The sequence below is a fragment of the Phycodurus eques genome, chromosome 19 (assembly GCF_024500275.1).
Source record: "Phycodurus eques isolate BA_2022a chromosome 19, UOR_Pequ_1.1, whole genome shotgun sequence".
NCBI classification, from domain to species: domain Eukaryota; kingdom Metazoa; phylum Chordata; class Actinopteri; order Syngnathiformes; family Syngnathidae; genus Phycodurus; species Phycodurus eques.
The window spans coordinates 13,317,627-13,338,556 of record NC_084543.1 but is presented as its reverse complement, the minus strand read 5'-3'; the positions used below and the strand labels follow the sequence as shown (position 1 = coordinate 13,338,556).

General features: G+C 40.7%; 1 protein-coding gene across 8 annotated transcripts in view; it reads right to left on the bottom strand.

The window, feature by feature from the left end:
• The window catches only part of cacna1g (calcium channel, voltage-dependent, T type, alpha 1G subunit), a 197,386-nt gene that overhangs the window by 90,125 nt on the left and 86,331 nt on the right, over positions 1 to 20,930 (bottom strand). For all 8 annotated transcript variants that reach the window (XM_061705394.1, XM_061705388.1, XM_061705395.1 and 5 more), the window contains exons 4-8: positions 15,808 to 15,967; positions 13,185 to 13,479; positions 10,728 to 10,820; positions 9,771 to 10,641; positions 8,277 to 8,674 (exon numbers count right to left, since the gene is read on the bottom strand). In XM_061705394.1, the coding sequence (XP_061561378.1) occupies positions 8,277 to 8,674; positions 9,771 to 10,641; positions 10,728 to 10,820; positions 13,185 to 13,479; positions 15,808 to 15,967 (1,817 nt within the window). The remainder of the gene's footprint in view (positions 1 to 8,276; positions 8,675 to 9,770; positions 10,642 to 10,727; positions 10,821 to 13,184; positions 13,480 to 15,807; positions 15,968 to 20,930) is intronic.

Genomic DNA, 20,930 nt, shown 5'->3' with positions numbered 1-20,930 from the left:
AATCTATTTATAATCCATACTCTATCAAGACGATAGAGTTTGATGGATGCAACATTAGTATGAACAATAATAGGTTGTTTTTATTTTTCAGTTGTGTTATGAATGATTACACTACTTGGTAGCAGCGAGAAGAGGGTTCAGTCATGAGTTTATTGCCTCAATGGGCTTCCATCGATTGAAGCAAAAAGTGAACAGCAAGAGAGAGAATTTAAGTGTGGAATTATTTTGATAAAAAAAAAAAACATTTTCTTGTAAAAATTGCAATACCATGGATGGAAAGTTGAAGACGATTCCAGTAAATGATTGTTGCCATGGGGGTCCAATGCCAATGAGGAGAAATGACTCGGGCCCTTCAGTCAACGCGGTGTTGTGAGCAATTACATACGAAAACAGTTACAATAAAAAAATAATAATTAAAACTATAACATGAATCTTGAAATTGATATTGATTTTAACAATCACTGATTATTAGAGTTCCCAAAACAATGTACTAACTTTTAATTTCATCCAGGTGAATAGCTTGCAAGTTGAACAAAATTAAAGCATTGTCTCATAGCATTACTGACCAAGTGATTCAAAAGAGACTTCCGATCACTGTTAATTGCTCCCCTTAAACGAGGGGGTCATCACCCTTTTTGAAAACGAGAGCTACTTTTTGGCTACTGATTAATGTGGACAGACTTCTGACAAATTTGCCTCAATTACAGATATGTTATTATTAATAATTATTGATATTTATCTGCGTGAAGACACTGATCAAGTTATCATAGGAAAGACAAATATGAATATGTAACACTTTATTTCTATAAATGGCTGCAATTGTTCACATTTTTTAAAATAATCACTCCTACAACATTCATAGGAAATCACAATGTCCCATCATTAGCTAAACTCTAACTCAACATCATCATTCTTCACCTAAAAGGAGCAAAGAGTCGATGAGGAAAGAAATTTGGACTGAATGCAAACTGTAGGAAACTGGCAGTTTTTGACGAAGTTTCTTATGCTAAATTAGAGAGCCTAAGACCTCCCCGAGCAAATAGACTGTGGTCTTATGTCGCATAGTTGGCAGACGTACAATGATTCCATCATCTCCACCGTAAATGGCAATGCTCTTAAACAGCATGCCGATAAAGCAGACACCCTCTCTTAACATGTCCGAGCCGTCTGCCTCCACTCTTCTTCCCATAATCTCCCTTCAATCCCTTCAACTCCAAGTCCTGACACTCTGTCATCCCTATCCAACACTCTATTTAATCATCTGTTTTTTCTTCCCCTGCAACCCAAGTCCCCACTCTCCGCATCTCGGTGTCATATGCGCTTCCCTAGTTTGCTGCCCTCATACTGAGTGGATGTGGGTGCCGCCACAATAGCAGCTGAGTGTTTTTGTGTGCAAGTGTGTGTTTATGAGAAAGGAAGCAGACAAAGGGGGCTCTGTTATGTGTCATCGACAGGGAGAGTTCAGGCACTGTTGCTCCGTACACTGATGGCTTGCTGGGTAACATGTCTGTGTTTGAAGGAGGCCGGATGCCCAGCATCTTTATCCATGATGGTCCATCTAATCAGGAGGCTACTTCATATTTCCGGGATCACATTCTTGCTGTACATAACTCACACGTAGCTGTAGGTGTCCAGTCATTATTGCGTGGGAATAAATCTATTAACTCAATTTCAGGGAAACATGCCTGTGAATTTTCTCATTCATCCAGGTCATTTCATTGTCAGGGCATTGAATCGATCGCAAAGACAAACAGAACAGTCCAGTTGCGATCGATTTAATGCCCTAAAAATTCATGTTTCCTGTGACATATTTCATGATTTCTTTTTTTTTTTTTTCTACATTCACATTCCCACCTAAGGAGCATTTAGAGTTTTCAATGAAGCTACATGCATGTTTTTGGAATGTGGGTGGAACCACCCGGAGAAAACCCACGTAAGCATGGGGAGAACATGCAAATTCCACACAGGAAGGCCAGAGTCCGGATTCAAACCCCAAACCTCAGAACTGTGCGTCGGATGTGCTCACTACTCGTCTATTTATTTATTTGTTTGTTTATAATTTAGAGTATGCATTAAATTCAGTCGCAAATATGTAGTTGTCAACAATTTAATGTTACTTAAAATAAGAACCTTTTAATTGCAAACATATCTATTGTTGAGTTACACACTGAAATTGAGGGACAAATGAAAAATGTCTTAAATCTATGTTAAACAATGTTTAAAATTAATTGTTGTTTAAAAAAAAGTTATTTTGAATTCTGAAATGGCTGACAATCTAAGAATAAAAACAATACAGAAAATATATTAAAAAAAAGAACAAATTAAATCTGCATATCTACATTCGGCTTTTAACATTTTGGCATGGTTGTTTAACAATCCTCAGTGTATTTGACCCGATATTAAATGTATAAGTAGAAATGAAATGTGACGTCTGCAAACTGGAAATGGCTCACCACAGCCGCATGACTACTTTCCTACTATTACAACATACACTACTGATAGGCTTTACATTTTATCCCCGACACAGCATGATATACAGTATGAGGATTAACATTATGCTCAACAAGGAATTTCTGCACAGCAACCTAAAAACTGTATGTAATATGACACGTCATTTAATTATAGACCATTTTACAGTTACCGTTGTTTTTCATTAGTCATGCAAAATGATTCTTGTTATGAGTTGGGAATATTGAGTTTTCTAGCTGATGCAGGAGCTGTTAAGACAATAAGCCCTCTCTTAAATTAAGGATTGTTTACACAATTAATTTGTAATGTCTTGATAAACTGTATGATCACACATTTGTTGTACAGGACTTGTGTTCTACACTAAGCTTTGTTCTAAATATTTTCTTGTGAAGTTTGTTGAATGAAAGTTATTTATGTTTTGGTCAGGGTCAAGACTGGATGAGCAGTTCTGGTGTGTGAAGACATTGGTACATTAAAAGCACCAGCATTAATAACAGAAACACCCACAGGTGGTCGATCTTTGTAGTAAATTGACAAACGTTTTCTGTTTTACACACCCATATTCCAACCTGCACAAATCCTGATTAAGTGCCACATTATGTGTATGTATGCAATCATTGCCAACAAACATATTGATCAGTCCTAATTGAGAGCATATGCTTGAAGTCAAATTCATTCAGTTATAATTCACTTGTGAGTTTGTTATCAAGTTGCTTAATATCATCATTAATTCCTCTTCGCGGTGTTTGTTTGAGGCCTGAGTGTGTTTATGAGTGGCTATGCAAGTGAATGTGGTCATTCTCTATACACTTGCAAGAGTACTGGATTCAAAGACGTTAACACAGCATCAAGCGTCTTCAAACTGTTCAACACGCATTTGTGTTTTCTAAGTGACATGACATTTTCAGAAAGTGGAATTTCAATAATCCCATTTATTCATCTAAAACAGGAATAAAAATCCATAATGAGTTGAGAGGTAGGCTGGGAAGAGTGATATGAATGCAGTATTTTATAGTTCTACTTTTATATGCAGTATAGACAAGGTGTGGGAATCAGGAGAATAACTCACGATGCAATAATATGTCAGTGATACAAATGGCGTTGTTATAACGTCGACAGCGATTAAGTAATAATTGACATGTTGGAAGAAAAATCACATCTATGTCACTAAAGAAAAGGGATTTTTTTGTAATTGTAGTAGTTTGAATGTTTCCTGGCTCCTCCACTAACATTATAGGCCACTAAAGCTGCTGATCTGCCATATAAGGACATATTTGCATGACATAATTCCTCTTTGTACAAGCCAGCGTACTATCCAAACAATGTGAAAGCAACTACTTCAACATATAATTACTACATAATGTTGCTTTAAGGCGTGGGACATTAATTATGGTGCAAAACATTTCTTCTCTGCACCAAACTGTAGTTCCAGACTACACTTAAGCAAAACCAAAATGGTAAACCTGGCTTAGATGATACTTAAGGAAAAAAAACATTTTTTTTTTCCTTTCCATGTGGACAGAATTATACTGGCAATGCCTCCTTCTACTGGATGTTAGTGGGCTAACAATCAATTATCTGTCTCTGGTTAAAGTTTTCAGCTGTGTCTGGAGACAACCCCTGGAAACCTGAACATGTTTCAATCTCCTAAAAACACAACACACAAATAAACAATACTTGTGCTGTATAACTTCATACAAATCTATCTGCCAGTGAAAAAAGTTAAAACACTACTAGACATACTACTTGCCACATGTAATACTAAAAAGTTACTTTTATTTTCAAGGTGAATATTTGTCTTTTACTTTTATTTGCAAGCATTACAAGATTGTTGGAGGCTTTCTTTGACCTGTATGTCTTCCTCTACTGAATGGTTTTGATAACAGACACTGGTGGTTTACAATTCTCTTTGGTCTGTAATATAGTTCATAGAAAAAAAAGTTTAACCAGAGCCATTTTATGTATCTGGCCTTTTGGCGGTTTCTATTAGCTAGTCCATCCATCCATTTTCTATAGTGCTTGTCTTCATTAGGGTCACATTAGGGTGCATTCACAATCACACCGATGAACAATTTAGTCTTCCGTTAATCTGACATGCATGATTTTGGAACGTGGGAAGAAACCGGAGTACCCACAGAAAACCCACATAAGCACTGGGAGAACTCCGCAAACGAAGGCCGGAGCCAAGATTCGAACTCCAGGCCTCAGATGTGCTAACCACTAGGCCAATATGGTGTTCACTTTCATATTTTTAGTAGGATATCTTACACATCATGAAGCACTGTATTACATCAGAGCATCCTGAAGTTCACACAATCATGCTCTCCAAAAATGCTGGAAATGCTGCCACTGAAACTGCTATATTTGTGCTATCCAACCTCTAAAGTCAAATGCCCGAGGTCAATCATTTTGGGAATAAGCCGCCTAAAAAGATGCAAAAGTATTGGACTCCTTCTCAAATTCTTAGATTTTTGATTAGTTTCCCCACTTTAATGTTTTAAGATCATCAGACAAGGCGGCACGGTGGCCAACTGGTTAGAGGGTTCTGAGGACCGGGGTTCAATCCCCGGCCCCGCTTGTGTGGAGTTTGCATGTTCTCCCCGTGCCTGCGTGGGTTTTCTCCGGGCACTCCGGTTTCCTCCCACATCCCAAAAACATGCACGGTAGGTTAATTGACGACTCTAAATTGCCGGTAGGTGTGACTGTGAGAGCGAATGTTTGTCTGTTTGTATGTGCCATGCGATTGGCTGGCAACCAGTTCAGGGTGTACCCCGCCTCCTGTCCGATGATAGTTGGGATAAGCTCCAGCACGCCCGCGACCCTAGTGAGGAGAAGCGGCTCAGAAAATGGATGGATGGATGGATGGATCATCAGACAAATGTAAATTTCAGACAAATATAACCCAAGTGAACTTAAAATGCTGTTTTTAAATGATTTTATTTATGAAGGAAAAAAACAAAAAAAACAATTCAAATTGACTGGGCCCTGTGTGAAAAAATATACCCCCCCACTTGTTAAACCATGAATAAATTTTGGCTAATCACATATTTTGGTTAATTTTCATTGATCACAACTAAGCCTGATTACCTCCAGACCTGTTCAATCAACAAATCACAAACAGAATCTGTTCCGACAAAATCAAGTCAGACAAAAGATCTAAAAAACAAGCTGGAACAAAATGACACGATCCAAACAAATACAAGAACAGTCAAGAAATAAACTAAGTGACATCTATCAGTTCGGAAAGGGTTACGAAAGCCATTTCAAAAGCTTTAGGATTCCAGCGAACCATAAGGAGAGCCATTAACCTCAAATGGAGAAATTATGGAATGGTGGTGAACCTTCCCAGGACTGGCTGGCCGAAAAAAAGTACCGCAAGAAAACAGCAATGAATCATCCAGGCCACAAAGGAACTCAGGACAACTTCTAAAGAACTGCAGGTCTCCCTTACCTCATTTCAGGTCAGTGTTCATGACACACAATAAGGAAGACACTGAAAGACTCATTGCCACTTATAGAAAACGCCTGATTTCAGTTGTTGCTGCTGAGGATGGCCCAACCAGTTATTAGGTTTAGGGGGCAATTACTTTTTCACAGGGCGAGGTAGCTGAATAGTTTTTTTTTTCCTCCTTAATATATGATATCACCATTTAAAAAGAGCATTTTAAGTTAAGAGAGAGAGAAGGGGGCCAATACTTTTTCATGGCACTGTACTTCAAGGAGGAATTCTCGTCACAGCGCATGACATCACGCATAATATCGCCCATGACGTGAGACCACACGGCGAATGTTTTGCTTTTTGTGACAGTTTTTTCAAAAGGACACCCAACTTGCTATGATAGTAGTAATATACTGTACCTTCCTTTTTACACTTGTGTGACAAATGAGAATGGTAATACTCATTTACATTTAAAACTTGCGACACATCGAAAATTAACGACGATATTATTATTTGTAAGGGGGCCTTTTTTAAAGATGGTCCTGGCACACAATGTTTTAAGGTGAGGAAAGGCCTACAACACAGGTGTCAAACTCAAGGCCCAGGGGCCAGATCCGTCCCGCCACATCATTTTATGTGGCCAGCGAAATCAAATCAGGTGCGTCGACTTCATGTTTCTTGCTAAAATTCCAAAAGAGAAAATTGTCTTCACTTTTAATATGTTGATATTGCAAGCATTTTTGTTACCAATCCCCCTTTTTAAATAAATTTAATCTTCTTCGTTTCCTTTCGGCTTGTACCGTTAGGGATCGCCACAGCGTGTCATCCTTTTCCATGGAAGCCTCTCTCCTGCATCCTCCTCCCGAACACCAACTGCCCTTATGTCTTGCCTCACTGGAAGTATCAACCTTTTCTTTTGTCTTCCTCTAGCTCTCTTGCCTCCATCCTCATCACCCTTCTACCGATATACTCACTATCTCTCCTCTGGACGTGTCCAAACCATCAAAGTCTGCTCTCTCTAACTTTGTCTCCAAAACATTTGACCTTGGCCGTGCCTCTGATGAGCTCATTTCTAATTATTATTAGAACTATTGCTTTAAAATTGCCCCTACTCCATTTCTCTTCCCATCTACACCATAGTAAAATAATTTGAACCCTGCCCCTAAACTTCTAGCCTTACTGCCTTTCCACCTGGTCTCCTGGACACACAATATATCAACCTTTCTCCTACTCATCATGTCAACCAACTCCCGAGCTTTTCCTGTCATAGTCCCAACATTCAAAGTCCCCACATTCAGTTCTAGGCTCTGTGCTTTCCTCTTCTCTTTCTGCCGAAGCACCCGCTTTACACCTCTCCTTCGTCTTCGACTCACAGTAGCTGAATCTCCACCAGCGGACGTCGTTAACCTGGGCCACGACCGATCCGGTATGGAATTCTTTGGATGAACGCTCATATTTGTTTGGCAAAGTTTTAAACCGGATGCCCTTCCTGACGCAACCCTGTGCATTTATCCAGGCTTGGAACTGTCCTACAGTTTGTACTAGCTTGTGCCCCCCATAGGGCTGAATTTTAAAATAAATTTAATAATAGTTGAAAAACTAGTTATCCATCAATTTGCTTCACAGTGATAACGCTCCTCTGAGAGAAACAATAACCATGACGAGGCCCACGACTAAAATTATTTTCACACTTTTGGCACAGTGGAAGAACATGTCCTCCCCACCTTGTCAGGTTAGGCAAAACGGAATCAAAGTAAAAATCAAATACTGCAGATCATGGGAATGATCAGGTGGCATGCACACATAAATTACCAATCTGAAGAACACTTTATCTTCATTAAGAGGCAGGACATACATTTGATGAACAAATATCTTAATCAAGTATTTCCATCAGGTGATGCAGAAACCATAGGGTCCTCGGATTGCTAAATTCAAAAACTAAACTCATGCTATTAAAACTGGATATCACCCTGGCCTTATAGTGTACATAACTGTAAGCAGATACTGTATGTTTGTCAAAGACAAAAAGTGAAGAGTTACAGTAGGTCAAATGTTGGCCTCAAAAAAGTTAAATCTGCCCTTCTCTCTCATCTTATCATACACTCTCTTTCCCCCGTTTCTTCTCTCACATGGCTGCAATTATGCTGGTGTAAATAAAAAAAGTCCAGAGAGAGACATCAGGAATTTCAGTTGGGCTTGTGGGAGCAGTGCAGCTTACACAATCATACAAAGAGACACAAACATACACAGCTAATCTTTAACTTGAGCTCATCAATCATTACATCAGCTCTGGCTGAATCTTGCGGAAGTTGCAATTTGAAAATCTGCATTGCAAATGCAGCTTTCGGCAATCCTTTGAGACACTCACCTGTTCATGATACTCGATCCCCATGCTGAGAGTATTGATCAGGATGGCAATCATGATTCCTCGTCCAAAGTACTTGCTATCAACGATCTTCCTGAACGTATCACACACCAACCTCCAGAAGCGCACAACCTTTCCAGCTGTTTTACCCAACCTGAAGGGCTTTTTTCTGGGCTGTCGACTGTCCCGTCTGTCTCTGCGGCGCGTGTCTTGGTTAAACTCATAGACACCCTCGCTGTCAGAGTCTCCTGGTGTCTCTGTGCCACCCTCCGACTCATTGGCAAGGGCCTTTGCGCAGTAAGGGCAACTTTCAGGGTCCAATGTCAACCCGGCCACGTCCGTGGCGCTGCTCATGGTGCTGAGGTCACGAGCCGACAGCTGGCAAGAGGGCTGGGCTGCAGCTGAGCGAGAGAGCAGAGTAAATAGCATGCATCAAGTGTTTAATGAAAAATGTCAAAATAAATCAAGGATTCTACTGTTAAGAACAACAATTTTGGATGCTCGCGTGTGTGTCAGAGGGAGTGTGTTTGACAGTGATGAGCAATGCGTGAGCTTCATCTCCGCAGACCGTACTGCAGCCTGCGTGGCTGGCAGCCAGTGTTTCCACCGTCTGTATAACCTGAGCAGATCTGGCCTGACTTTTGCTGAGCACACTGCCTTTTAGAACTTGGCCAGAAGCAAAGAAGTCAGTTGCCAGCTACAACGTAAAGCATTAACATTTGGCTGTAATTAGAATGTTTTCTCTCTCTCGTGCAGAAAAAGAATTCTGGAAAGTATTCTAATTTGAGGTTTGATCACAACACATTTATGTCTGAATCTAATAGGTGATTGCATGAAAAGGAACATTTTGAGTGGTGGTATGTCATTTGTTTTACTTCAGCTGACACAAACTGAGAATAAATCATCCATGCTATTATCACACTTCATAACATTGTCCTATTTTTACCCCCACTAACCGTTAAAGCATGCAAGCGCAACGCAGTAGATATTGGTTTGATCAATGTTGGCTTGTTTATGACTACAACATTACATGTAAACAAAATGATGTATTGCAATTTGCCAGAGACCAATTAAAAAGCAGATAGCTGAATTCGATTCTTCACTTCAGAGGAGCGTTTCCCAACCACTGTGCCATAGCACATTAGTGTGTCATGGAAGATCATCAGGTGTGCTGCAGATATCCAATTTCACTTAAATGGACTGAAAAGGATTTATTTATGATGTTTGTAATGTTTGTTTGCTCATCTACAGTATCAATGCCAGCACTCATCTACAGTATCTATGCCAGCAACAAATAGTGACATGCAAAATAAATGAATAATCTTTCACAATATAGCAAAAGGTTCAATTACCACCGGTTGCCATTCATACAGCAGAATAATAGTTTTGTGTTCAAATAAGCAGTTGAAAGTTGTTGGTGTTCAGACACACAAATAACTTTGGCAGGTCCAGTGTGCAGTTAACATAACTTCAGAAGAGTTCCTAGCAATGATCTACCTGAGGGGTTGTGGGTGTCCGCCAGGCTCTGCCGCCTTCTCCCATAGGACATTGGTGGGATGTTAAGGCTGATATTTGTGAGAGTACTGGTTGTCATACTCCCTCGTCTTGACTCTGCTAGAGCTCTTGCCTGAAGAGTGGGGTAATTCTTAGGACCGGGAGCAGTAAATGGCACAGAGTTCCTCTTCATTGGCCTAGACGTGGACACTGGAGTAAAGGAGAATGAGCCTGGGGTCTGCCACAAGTTTGTGGTTGAGGGTGTGCAGCAAAGAGTTTCTTGGTGGAGTACACCAAGTGTTGAGTGTGAATCAGCATATCCCGCTAGATTTGTGTCAGAGGTTGCTGTCACGACTGAGTGCGGTGGTGGCGCTAAATTAAGGTTCCCACTACAGGTTGTTGGCCCTACATTGTTATGAGAAGATGGGTCCACATCCTGACCTTCCAGACATCTGATGTTCCCTCCTGCTCTCACACTGCCATTCCCAAGATGGTAGTGGTAGTGCGGGTGAGGGTGCACCATGTGGTAAACAGACAACGACCCCTGCCTTGAGGACTTCCTCCTCCTCCTCTGGCTCTGCCTCTGCTGGGGTTCCACTGGCGGTGGAGATACGGCAATGTTGAGCCCTGCACGACGTGCTAAGAACCTGCAGATGTGTGCCACCTGTTTCACCCCCTTGCGGACCACATGGACAAGGTACTTGAGCAGCTCATCATAGCAGGAACCCGGCTCAGAGAGGGAGGCCAGGGTGCTGGCGTTGGACATGAAGCGCACCCTCTGTTCCTTCATCAGTTGACTCTCTCTTTGCTTGGTTTCTGAGAACTGAGTGGCAATGACTACCAGGCAGAGATTGATCATGAAGAATGAGCCAATCTAAGGACAGGGAAGAGGTGTTATCTAAGTAGTCATGTCAAATAGTAGAAGAACTTGAACTACAATCATCAGGAGTTAGCACTTACGATAATTAGCAAGATGAAATAGATGAAGTTGTAGAAAGAGTGAGCATCCATGACGAAATACATGATATCCACCCAGCCCTCCAGAGTGATCACCTTAAGAGGAAAAGACAACAAAAAACACTCATTGGAGATCCGTTTCCATCACCGCTTCTCCTCACTAGGGTAGCAGGCGTGCCGGAGCCTATCCCATCTATCATCGGGCAGGGGGCGGGGTACACCCTGAACTGGTTGCCAGCCAATCGCAGGACACATACAAACAAACAACCATTCGCACTCACATTTACACCTACGGGCAATTTAGAGTATTCAATTAACCTACCATGCATGGTTTTGGGATGTGGGAGGAAACCAGAGTGCCCGGAGAAAACCCACGCAGGCACGGGGAGAACATACAAACTCCACACAGGCGTGGCGGGATTAAACCCCGGTCCTCAGAACTCTGAGGCAGACGCTCTAACCAGTCCGCAATCGTGCCTATCCCATTGGACATGCAGAGTCAAATTTCGACAGGGTGTTATGATACATGGCACAGCGAGAAGTACAATGATTCGCTTCCAGATTCAACCACTCTCAGCACATCATTTGGACATGTTATCCCCATGTTCTCCTCATACCTGCGTGGGTTTGATCTGTTTGTTCTCTATCCATCCATCCATCCATCCATCCATTTTCTGAGCCGCTTATCCTCACTAGGGTCGCGGGCATGCTGGAGCCTATCCCAGCTGTCATCGGGCAGGAGGCGGGGTACATCCTGAACTGGTTGCCAGCCAATCGCAGGACACATACAAACAAACAACCATTCGCACTCACATTTACACCTACGGGCAATTTAGAGTATTCAATTAACCTACCATGCATGGTTTTGGGATGTGGGAGGAAACCAGAGTGCCCGGAGAAAACCCACGCAGGCACGGGGAGAACATACAAACTCCACACAGGCGTGGCGGGATTAAACCCCGGTCCTCAGAACTCTGAGGCAGACGCTCTAACCAGTCCGCAATCGTGCCTATCCCATTGGACATGCAGAGTCAAATTTCGACAGGGTGTTATGATACATGGCACAGCGAGAAGTACAATGATTCGCTTCCAGATTCAACCACTCTCAGCACATCATTTGGACATGTTATCCCCATGTTCTCCTCATACCTGCGTGGGTTTGATCTGTTTGTTCTCTATCCATCCATCCATCCATCCATCCATTTTCTGAGCCGCTTATCCTCATTAGGGTCGCGGGCATGCTGGAGCCTATCCCAGCTGTCATCGGGCAGGAGGCGGGGTACATCCTGAACTGGTTGCCAGCCAATCGCAGGGCACATACAAACAGACAACCATTCGCACTCACATGCACACCTACGGGCAATTTAGAGTATCCAATTTATGCATGTTTTTGGGATGTGGGAGGAAACCGGAGTACCCGGAGAAAACCCACGCAGGCACGGGGAGAACATGCAAACTCCACACAGGCGGGGACGGGGATTGAACCCGGGTCCTCAGAACTGTGAGGCTGACGCTCTAACCAGTTGGCCACCGTGCCGCCTGTTTGTTCTCTAATAATATAATAAATGCATTTGACTTGACTTGACGGTACGTGGTTGCGGCCCACTGAGCAAGTGATGGGGTAAATGTAGAGAACACATTTTGCTGTACATTGTCAAAGTGATTAGGTAATATAAAGTGCTAAATACAGTACCTTTACCCATTCATCCCTCCATACAGTTTCTATCCTAGGGGCAAGGGTGGATTGACTAGAGCCTACCCCAGCTGAGTTGGTTAAGAGACAGGTTATATAATGGACTTGTCAGAATCAGAATCATCTTTATTTGCCAAGTATGTCCAAAAAACACAGGAATTTGTCTCCGGTAATTGGAGCTGCTCTAGCCCACATTTACAAAAATGTGGCATTTAAAGTCTTACATTAACTTGTTACACTAACATGTTTGGATTGTGAGAGTAAGACGGAGCACTCAGAGAGAACCCACACAGCAACTACCAAATACTACAGAATGGCCTAAGGAGAGAGTCAAACCCAGAACCTTTGCAAGGTGACTAACCACTTACTCTCTCAAAATCAAGCAGAAGTTACATCCCCCAGTTTCTTCTTGCATGCTTTCACCACACACAGGCAAATTCACATAACAGTCGCACCAGTGGGAGAACTAATCCCAAATCTGGCTTTTGTCCTCCAACGTGACACTCCCAGCATGACAGAAAGGTATGAAAACAGACAAAAGCTTTGCAGATAATGTTGAGATGGCGGACAAATGGTGTGGAAAATTGAGGTTATGGATGTGATAGCCTCCTAATCGTAAAAAGCCGCATTTCAGCGTTATGCCAGCTGCTACAGGTCAATGAGCCTGCAATTTATTGCCTCTATGTTTCCATTTGATTTGCTTATTGAACCCATACTAGCGATGCCTGCCTAAAATTTAGTTTATTTTACTCGATTTAGTTTCTTACCTGAAAAATGGCAATCCAGGCATAGCAGATGTTGTCAAAGTTGATCGCCCCTTTGAAGGGGTTAAACAGACCAGCAGAGCAGTTGTTGTAGTACTGGTTCCAGTTAACACAGGTGGTGTTATCAGTGCTGTTGTAGGAGTACATGTCGAGATTGCATTGCAGACCTGCCTCATCATAGAGCTTGGGCACTGAGCTACAGTCCCTCATGCCATTCTCTCTGGGCTGAGAGCAGATAAAGGGGTTCTCATCGTCATTTTCAGTGTGGTAGTATTTTTCAAGCTCCGCCGACAGAGGGCTAGGGATAAAGAGAGGAAATTTCATTAATTAGTGGTTATATGGTTCCTGAGAGGTTTTTTTTTTACATTATTAATCTTACTTAAGAGTATTGGATGATTAATATGGTAAAAATGATTGGAAACAGTCCAGTTTTGAGCTTGGCTCATGGAACCAGCAAAAGAAACAGCAAATTTAACTTCAAAGTAATAAAGGAGGTCATTAATCAGCACTAAAGTAACTTCAAAAGTATGTGTGGTCCTCCCAAATACAGACGGGATTGACTGAAAATAGAATAGAAAGTACAAATGATCCTTAATATAAAATAATATGGAATAATTTACAATGAGTGATACATATGTGTCCTTAATTTGCTTTTAAAATGGACCCGAAAATACACTTGTAAAGATACTTCTGCATCCCAGCAAAATCTAAAGCCTGAATCACAACCTGCCGTACTTACTTCTAGGAATAGTAGAAAAGTGGGCAAAACCATGGCCATGGAGCCTGCCAGTGCTGCACATGCAAATTCTACAGGTATTGCGGGAAATCAAGAATGCATGCAGTGCGTATGTGTCTCATACCGCACTGCATGTGTTCTTCACCCATACTCCTGTTGAAGGCCAGAATTAAGTCAGTTAAAATGAATGGATGACACACAGTCATTATAAGCGCTACGAATGGCTCATTTAAATCTTCTGTGTGATGCATTACTTTATGAACAAACATTCTCTTGTTGCTGGACACAAACACAACTTCCACTGACATGTGGCAGACATGTTGTGAGTCTCCTTTTATACCCAATCCTGGTTGGTGTCACTAGCAAGCATTGAGTGATTTGTACGTGCTAATCACGCGCGTCAGCAGTACGACCGATGCTCCTAGCGCAGAAAAAAATGATTAATTGCAATTCAAACTTAATACACAATCATTGAAAACACACTGATCCTATCGCTCAGACGTACAATTTCCACATGCTAATGGTGCATTTATTTTTAATGCCTCCAGGAAGTCAGCTGAACATGACAAGTTCCATGCCTGGCTGTGAGCTACCAAAACTTGCTACTGATTCATGTCCAAAACACTTACGGTACATTGTGTGTGAGGCTTAACGGGATCCAGTTGCCAAAGGGCCGAACCAAAAATATAATATTAGGAAAATGTTAAAACTGTGCTGTGCAAAACAGTAAAGTTTTAAGTTATAAACGACTGCGGCGACAAATATAATAATATGCATATTGTTGTAAGAATACCGCTTCCATGTAGTATTAAACTGTGCATTATTATCTATGTGAAGGCAAAATTTGTGACACAGTTCTAAGATCATGATATTGTTTACCTTAACAGATGTGCACATATCACATGTAAGTGTCTTAGTCATCAATTGCCCAGAGACATATTATTTACTTTCTCAGATTTTGTTTTTTGTCTGTTTTGTTCAATCTTGAGCAAATGATTTGTTGTTATAATGTGCAGCTTACATTATGATTAATGCCTTTTTACTCTGTATTGATGTCAGTTACGATGTTGAATAAAGTGTATTTGAAAAAAAAGAGTATAAATGAACGGAGAAAGATTGTATTACTGTTATTGGTTTACTATTTTTTGTATTGTTTATGACACATGTAGGCCCTTGAGAAAGAAATTCCAAGCCTCTATATGTTCCATACATAAAAGCATACTATAACCTTATTGTCTTTATAGGCAGTTTTCGGGGTCAAGGCTCTCCTCAACATTTACCTTGACCTCCTGTAGACACATTTGCCAACGCATCTGAGTTCATCTCAGCCCTATTAAGAATATAATAATGAACATACAAATCCTGTGACCTTGTGCACCTGTCACCGCGTGGATCAATATGCTCAATACCAGCAACCCATTAAATTTGTCAAACAAACATATTGTGAGTATTTGATGATTGTTGTCTTTTTCAATGCCTCATTTAGACAATTCAAAATATTTCTCTGTTTCATTTTAATGTGTCACCACAGTAATTACACTGGCTTGGCAATGGAATTGTGACAAGCCAATACAGCTAGCCGCATGTTTTATCAAAGGACACAGTGTACCTTTTGGCACTCATTTTCATAAAAAGAAATAGCACGTTGGGTGGGTCTGATCAGTCTGTAGCATGTGATATGTATTCATTAAAAAAGTAACTTTTTTGTATCCAAATAATTGAACTGAATTTATTTGTTGCTGATTCCCAATGTCCCATGTATTAAAAACGTACTTTAATGGCTAGTAGTTATTAGAAATAAACCTAAGTAATTACAAATGATGAAACTGCATTGAAAAAAAACTTAATGTAAAAAATGCATTCGATTTTTTTTTTTTATCAAGAACTCACAAAGAAAAGTTATCCTCCACAAAGCAGCGATTCCTGAGCAGGCCGGCCCACAGCTGGACTCCCACGATGCCAAATATGAAGAAGACAAAGAAGCAAAGCAACAGCACGTTGCCCAGCATGGGCAGAGTGTCGAGCAGCAGGGTAACCAGGATACGCATACCTGAGGAGAGACACAAGGACAAAGGTTAAAGTCGGTCTCCCTTCATGTACTACTATATTTACAACTGGTAGATTTTAGGAATCCAATTATTTCACTGAAACACTGTGAGAATAATATACAGCTATTCCGAGTTGTTTTTTAACATTCCAACTTGAGACTTAACTTTTCATTCAGTCTATCTGGAGATTCTAATGAGATCCAATACAAGAACTCGATCAAAAACATTAATTGAAGTATGTTTTTTTTTGTAGTTGTCATTACATACGGAGCAGCATATAGAACGTTATATTGTGTATATTTAAACAACTTACAATATACAATATTCATAATGTAATACAATATTTTAGTTTTACTTTGGTTTTAGTGGTGTTCGACAACACGGTACCATGACATGTTTTCTCCCTAATTTAGCAACACAACAAATGTTGAAGTCTGAAAGAAAACATGTCGTAAATTTTTGTGCGTGAGTAAGGCACCAATGTAAAGGCGTTTAAATACTGTAGACTAGAGTCTGCTTTGAGCACAAAGTATCTCCGACATCTCTGTTTCACACTCACTGCCTTGCTGCTCACACACACCTCTCTGCTAAATTTGCTCGAAGCACTTAGATTGAATTGCAGCTCAGGCCTAAATTATCTGAACATTTTTCTTTCTTACCACCTCGGAATTCCCTTTTTCCTTATTATAGACCTTGCACTCCCTTTTTGTCTCTCTGATGTGCCTAGTCTCTTTTCAAGTACCCCTGACTGATTCTATCCCTACAGTCTGTGCCCTTCTCTGCAGGAGATTGGCATTAATAATAAGGATCATTTTCTGATCAGGGCTTTTCTAGGTTATCAGAGAGTATGCTGTTGTATGTTGCTGTAGTTGAATGCTCAAGCGAGAGCCACTGAGGAACAGTAAAGATGGAAGGTAAGGACAAGGAGTACGTGCGGATAGTCATCGAGAAGATTTCCATATTTTGTTTCCCCAAAACCTATTCAGGGCTATAAAAAATGGCGCGCCAAGCGATGGTAAACCACACCGGTCACTTTTGGCCTATTGAAACCCATGAAAATTATTTTTACAATTCCTTGTTATTCACTGGATTAAATCATACAGTTTGGGTAAAATGGCTTTCATTCGGGTCCAGTTTCGACTTGGGGATGTCGTCGATCTTTGTCAACTGTGGGCCTGTGAAGCCCTTTGAAACTCTTTTGTGAGTAATAAATAAACTTGACTTGACATTCTAGACTCCAAAGTTTTTTTTTTGTTTCAGATTACACCATTTATCAATGTATGAACAAGTTAACAATTGCATGTAATATTCTTAGTTTCCAAAAGAAGTGCTTAATGATGACGTACTGCACGCCAAGGGAGAAAATCAATGACAGAACTTTGGGTTCAATGAGTGGAAATGGTCCCAAAAATGGCCACCAACAAGCTGAAAAGTTAATGAAATCGAACAAGGCCTGAGGCTTAAACTCAATTTTAAGACAAATGTGCAAATAAAAAGACAAAGGCAGAATTTTACATCCATCCATATTTACACCCATGAGAGTTTGTGTAACAACTACAAAATGTTATTGATAACAACAGCACTCATATCTGTGTCATTGTTCTATGTATATAATGATTTACTTTCTTCATCTTGTTTACAGTCAGTGCTTTGTCTTTTGTTGTCTTCTTTTTTCACTCCCCTCTTGAAACCTTGTTCTGATCGACTCTGATTTTCAATAACTATCCTTTAAAATACTAAGAAACCGCAGCGGCAGCTTAAAAAGTCCACGGTGACAATGTAAAACCGTTCCGGCATAAAATGAATACAGATCCTACTTTCTGCTTGACCTAACAGCCGAACAGGACACAAAAAAAAATAATAAAAAAGAATTTTATTGATGCATATCAGCATGATCCATAAGATCTGAGACCACTGAAAAACGTTTTTTGCTACACAATTAGATTAAATCTGTTTGAGGGTTCCCGTTGACTGACTGTTGACAAGCCCAGGGTGTAACTCATCCCATGCCCGAAATTCTCTGGGATAGGCTCCAATTACCCACGACCCAAATGAGGACTGGCGATAAGGAAAATCAATGGATGAATGTTTGAGATTCTGCAATTGATTACCATTGTCACACATTCTGCAAGAGCTTTCCCAGGATTCAGATAGAGCTTCTAAGGGAATTGCGATATATACTGTAATTCATTCATGTGTTTTCTCCACCCCCAAAAAATGCAAAATCTGATATGCGCATATAGTGACAGTATAAAGCTTTCAGTTGTGTGTTGTGACTGGCATACTGTACATGAAAATCCTTTCTGAATTTTGCTTTAAATAAAACATGTGCACAAAGCAGGAAAACAAAACAATACAAAAAGGTTCCTTGAATCTGCCTTCATTCTGTGTGTGCTCTTAGGTCCTTCTCCACGCACCAAACCACAACAGTGATTGCTGCGCTGTTAAAAAAGCTGCTTGGCAATGCCCGCCTGTCTTCACCTATAAGATTTGAGTTTACAGGTAAACTGACTATATTCATATGTTGATATTTATATATTTAATGAGGGCGGCACGGTGGGCGACTGTTTGGAGCGTTTGCCTCACAGTTCTGAGGACCAGGGTTCAATCCCTGGCCTTGCCTGTGTGGAGTTTGCATCTTCTCACAGTGCCTGCGTGGGTTTTTTCCAGGCAGTCCAGTTTCCTTCCACATCCCAAAAACATGGATGGTAGGTTAACTGGTCTCTAAATTATCCCTAGGTGTGAATGTGAGTGCGAATGGTTGTTTGTTTATGTGTGCCCTGCGATTGGCTGGCAACCAGTTCAGGGTGTACCCCGCCTCCTGCCCGATGATAGCTGGGATAGGCTCCAGCACTCGTGAGGATAAGCGGCTCAGAAAATGGATGGATGGATGGATGGATACTGAATGAGAGTACAGTGGTGCTTTGAGATATGAGTTTAATTCATTCCTTAACCATGCTCATAACTCAAAACTCACACAACATCTCAAAGCATCTTTGCTCATTGAAATGAATTGAAATGTCATTAATCTGTTCCAGTGCCCAAAAAAAAAACAATTACACCAACAAATGTCTAATGAGGAAAAATGGCACTCTACAGTATTCTACTTTATAAAACATACAGTAATAGCAACATTAAATAGAATGTAAAGCATTCAACTGTTAGTGAATTATAATAAATCAATAGATTTATTATAGTATTTGATAAATACACAACATGTACTGTAACTCTCTTTAGTTTATGTTTAATTGTACAGTAAACTTCATCTGGGAGTGACAAGAAACAGATTGAAGCAAGCACGACTCTCTGTTTTTGAAAAATTGTTAACTATCTGCCAAATTGCAGCTTGCTGTCACTGTTCACTGCCACAAAACCTCGTAATTAAAATTTTTGCCTACCACTGAAGACAAGAAAATCAGTGATGGCTCATATCTCGAAAAACTCTTATAAGTCGAATCGCTCGTAAATCGAGGTACCACTGTATTACATACTGATGAAAACCTTAATCGTGTTATCCTTTTAATTATTTTTTTTTTTTTTTGCACTCAGTGACCCTGTAGTTGGTTATATGGTACATCCAAATGAATTTATATTGATTTTGACTAACATGTGCAGGGCAGCTAAGTGCTTTTGGAGAATTGTATTTTCATCACGGTGATTGCGGTTTGGAATTATTTCAACACAGAGGGACAAGGACATAAAATATTTGCATGTACCATATTGTGACGACGGTGCACGGCAGCATTTTGCAAAGTGTGAGGTGTGCCTCTTCTCAGGTGGGCAGAGGGAGGGGGTGGGTTTGGAGTGGGGGCAGGAGAGGAATCCAGGGGAAGCGCTACAGCTTCAGAAAAATAGAGGAACAAAACTCAGCGACCTAATTCTTGGTTATTGACGTATACCAGAATGAGTCCACGCGTAATTCCGGTTATGTTTTTGTCTTTACTGTTTACATGCATCATGTACATGCAGCTACACTCCTTCATATGTAGTGCGACTGCTCCTTTACTGTCGTTCCCGCTCGCCCCTTAACGAAACCAGACACAAACACACACAAACCACAAAATTTACAAAATACAGGTATTGGTAATTTTATTTTTGGCCAATGATATGCTCTGGTATCGTTTCCACAGTTCTGTTATGCACTTTAATAAAGAGTCCCTTAAAATGCTTTGATATAGGCAACGTGAATTTCTGAGCGTTAGAGCATTGTGAATATTCAGCCATCAATTTTTGTGTACCACTTCTATTTAGCGGCACGAACAATCCCAGCTTACTTCGAGCAAGAGGTGGCATACCCCTTGGACTGGCCACTCGTCAAATGCATATAAAGACAAACGATAATTCATCCATCAAACGATAATTCACCCATCTACAGAAAATTTGCATTAGCATTAACCTGCCCTGTGTATTTGAAACGGCTCATGATTGTGCCTCTAAATGTTGAAAGTCATTCATGATGGTGACACATCATGAAATGAGGCTGAACATGAATGTCAGGAAATAAAAGAAAGAAAATAAAAATGAAATCTTCAGAGTCCACCTGAATCCGAATGGCATCCTTATTCAGAGCGAACGACATTTCATATTTGATAACAATCATTTCCTCTTCCACCTGTGCGCCTCCAACCTCACTGTGAGTGGTTGCTGCGTTGAAACGTGGCTAGCAGGCAGGTGGCTTTGTGTGATCAGCGAACCATCTGTTAATAAGAAAATGAGCTTTGCTTAGTCGACGTTCCTGACCATGTTCCGTTCCAGTCAGCTTTGTAATCTTTGCATGGTGAAGCAAATGGCCTCTCTGAGTCCAGTGCCAGTGTACACCTGCGTCTCTTCTCATTTGATCCAAATAGAAGGTAACTGGCTCAATATCCGCAATTCCTGACAGAGAAAAAAAGGATCTGTGTCTTTTGGCACAGTAAAGATTTAATAAAATATTTCAGAATCAAAAGAACCTGATTTCTATGTGAA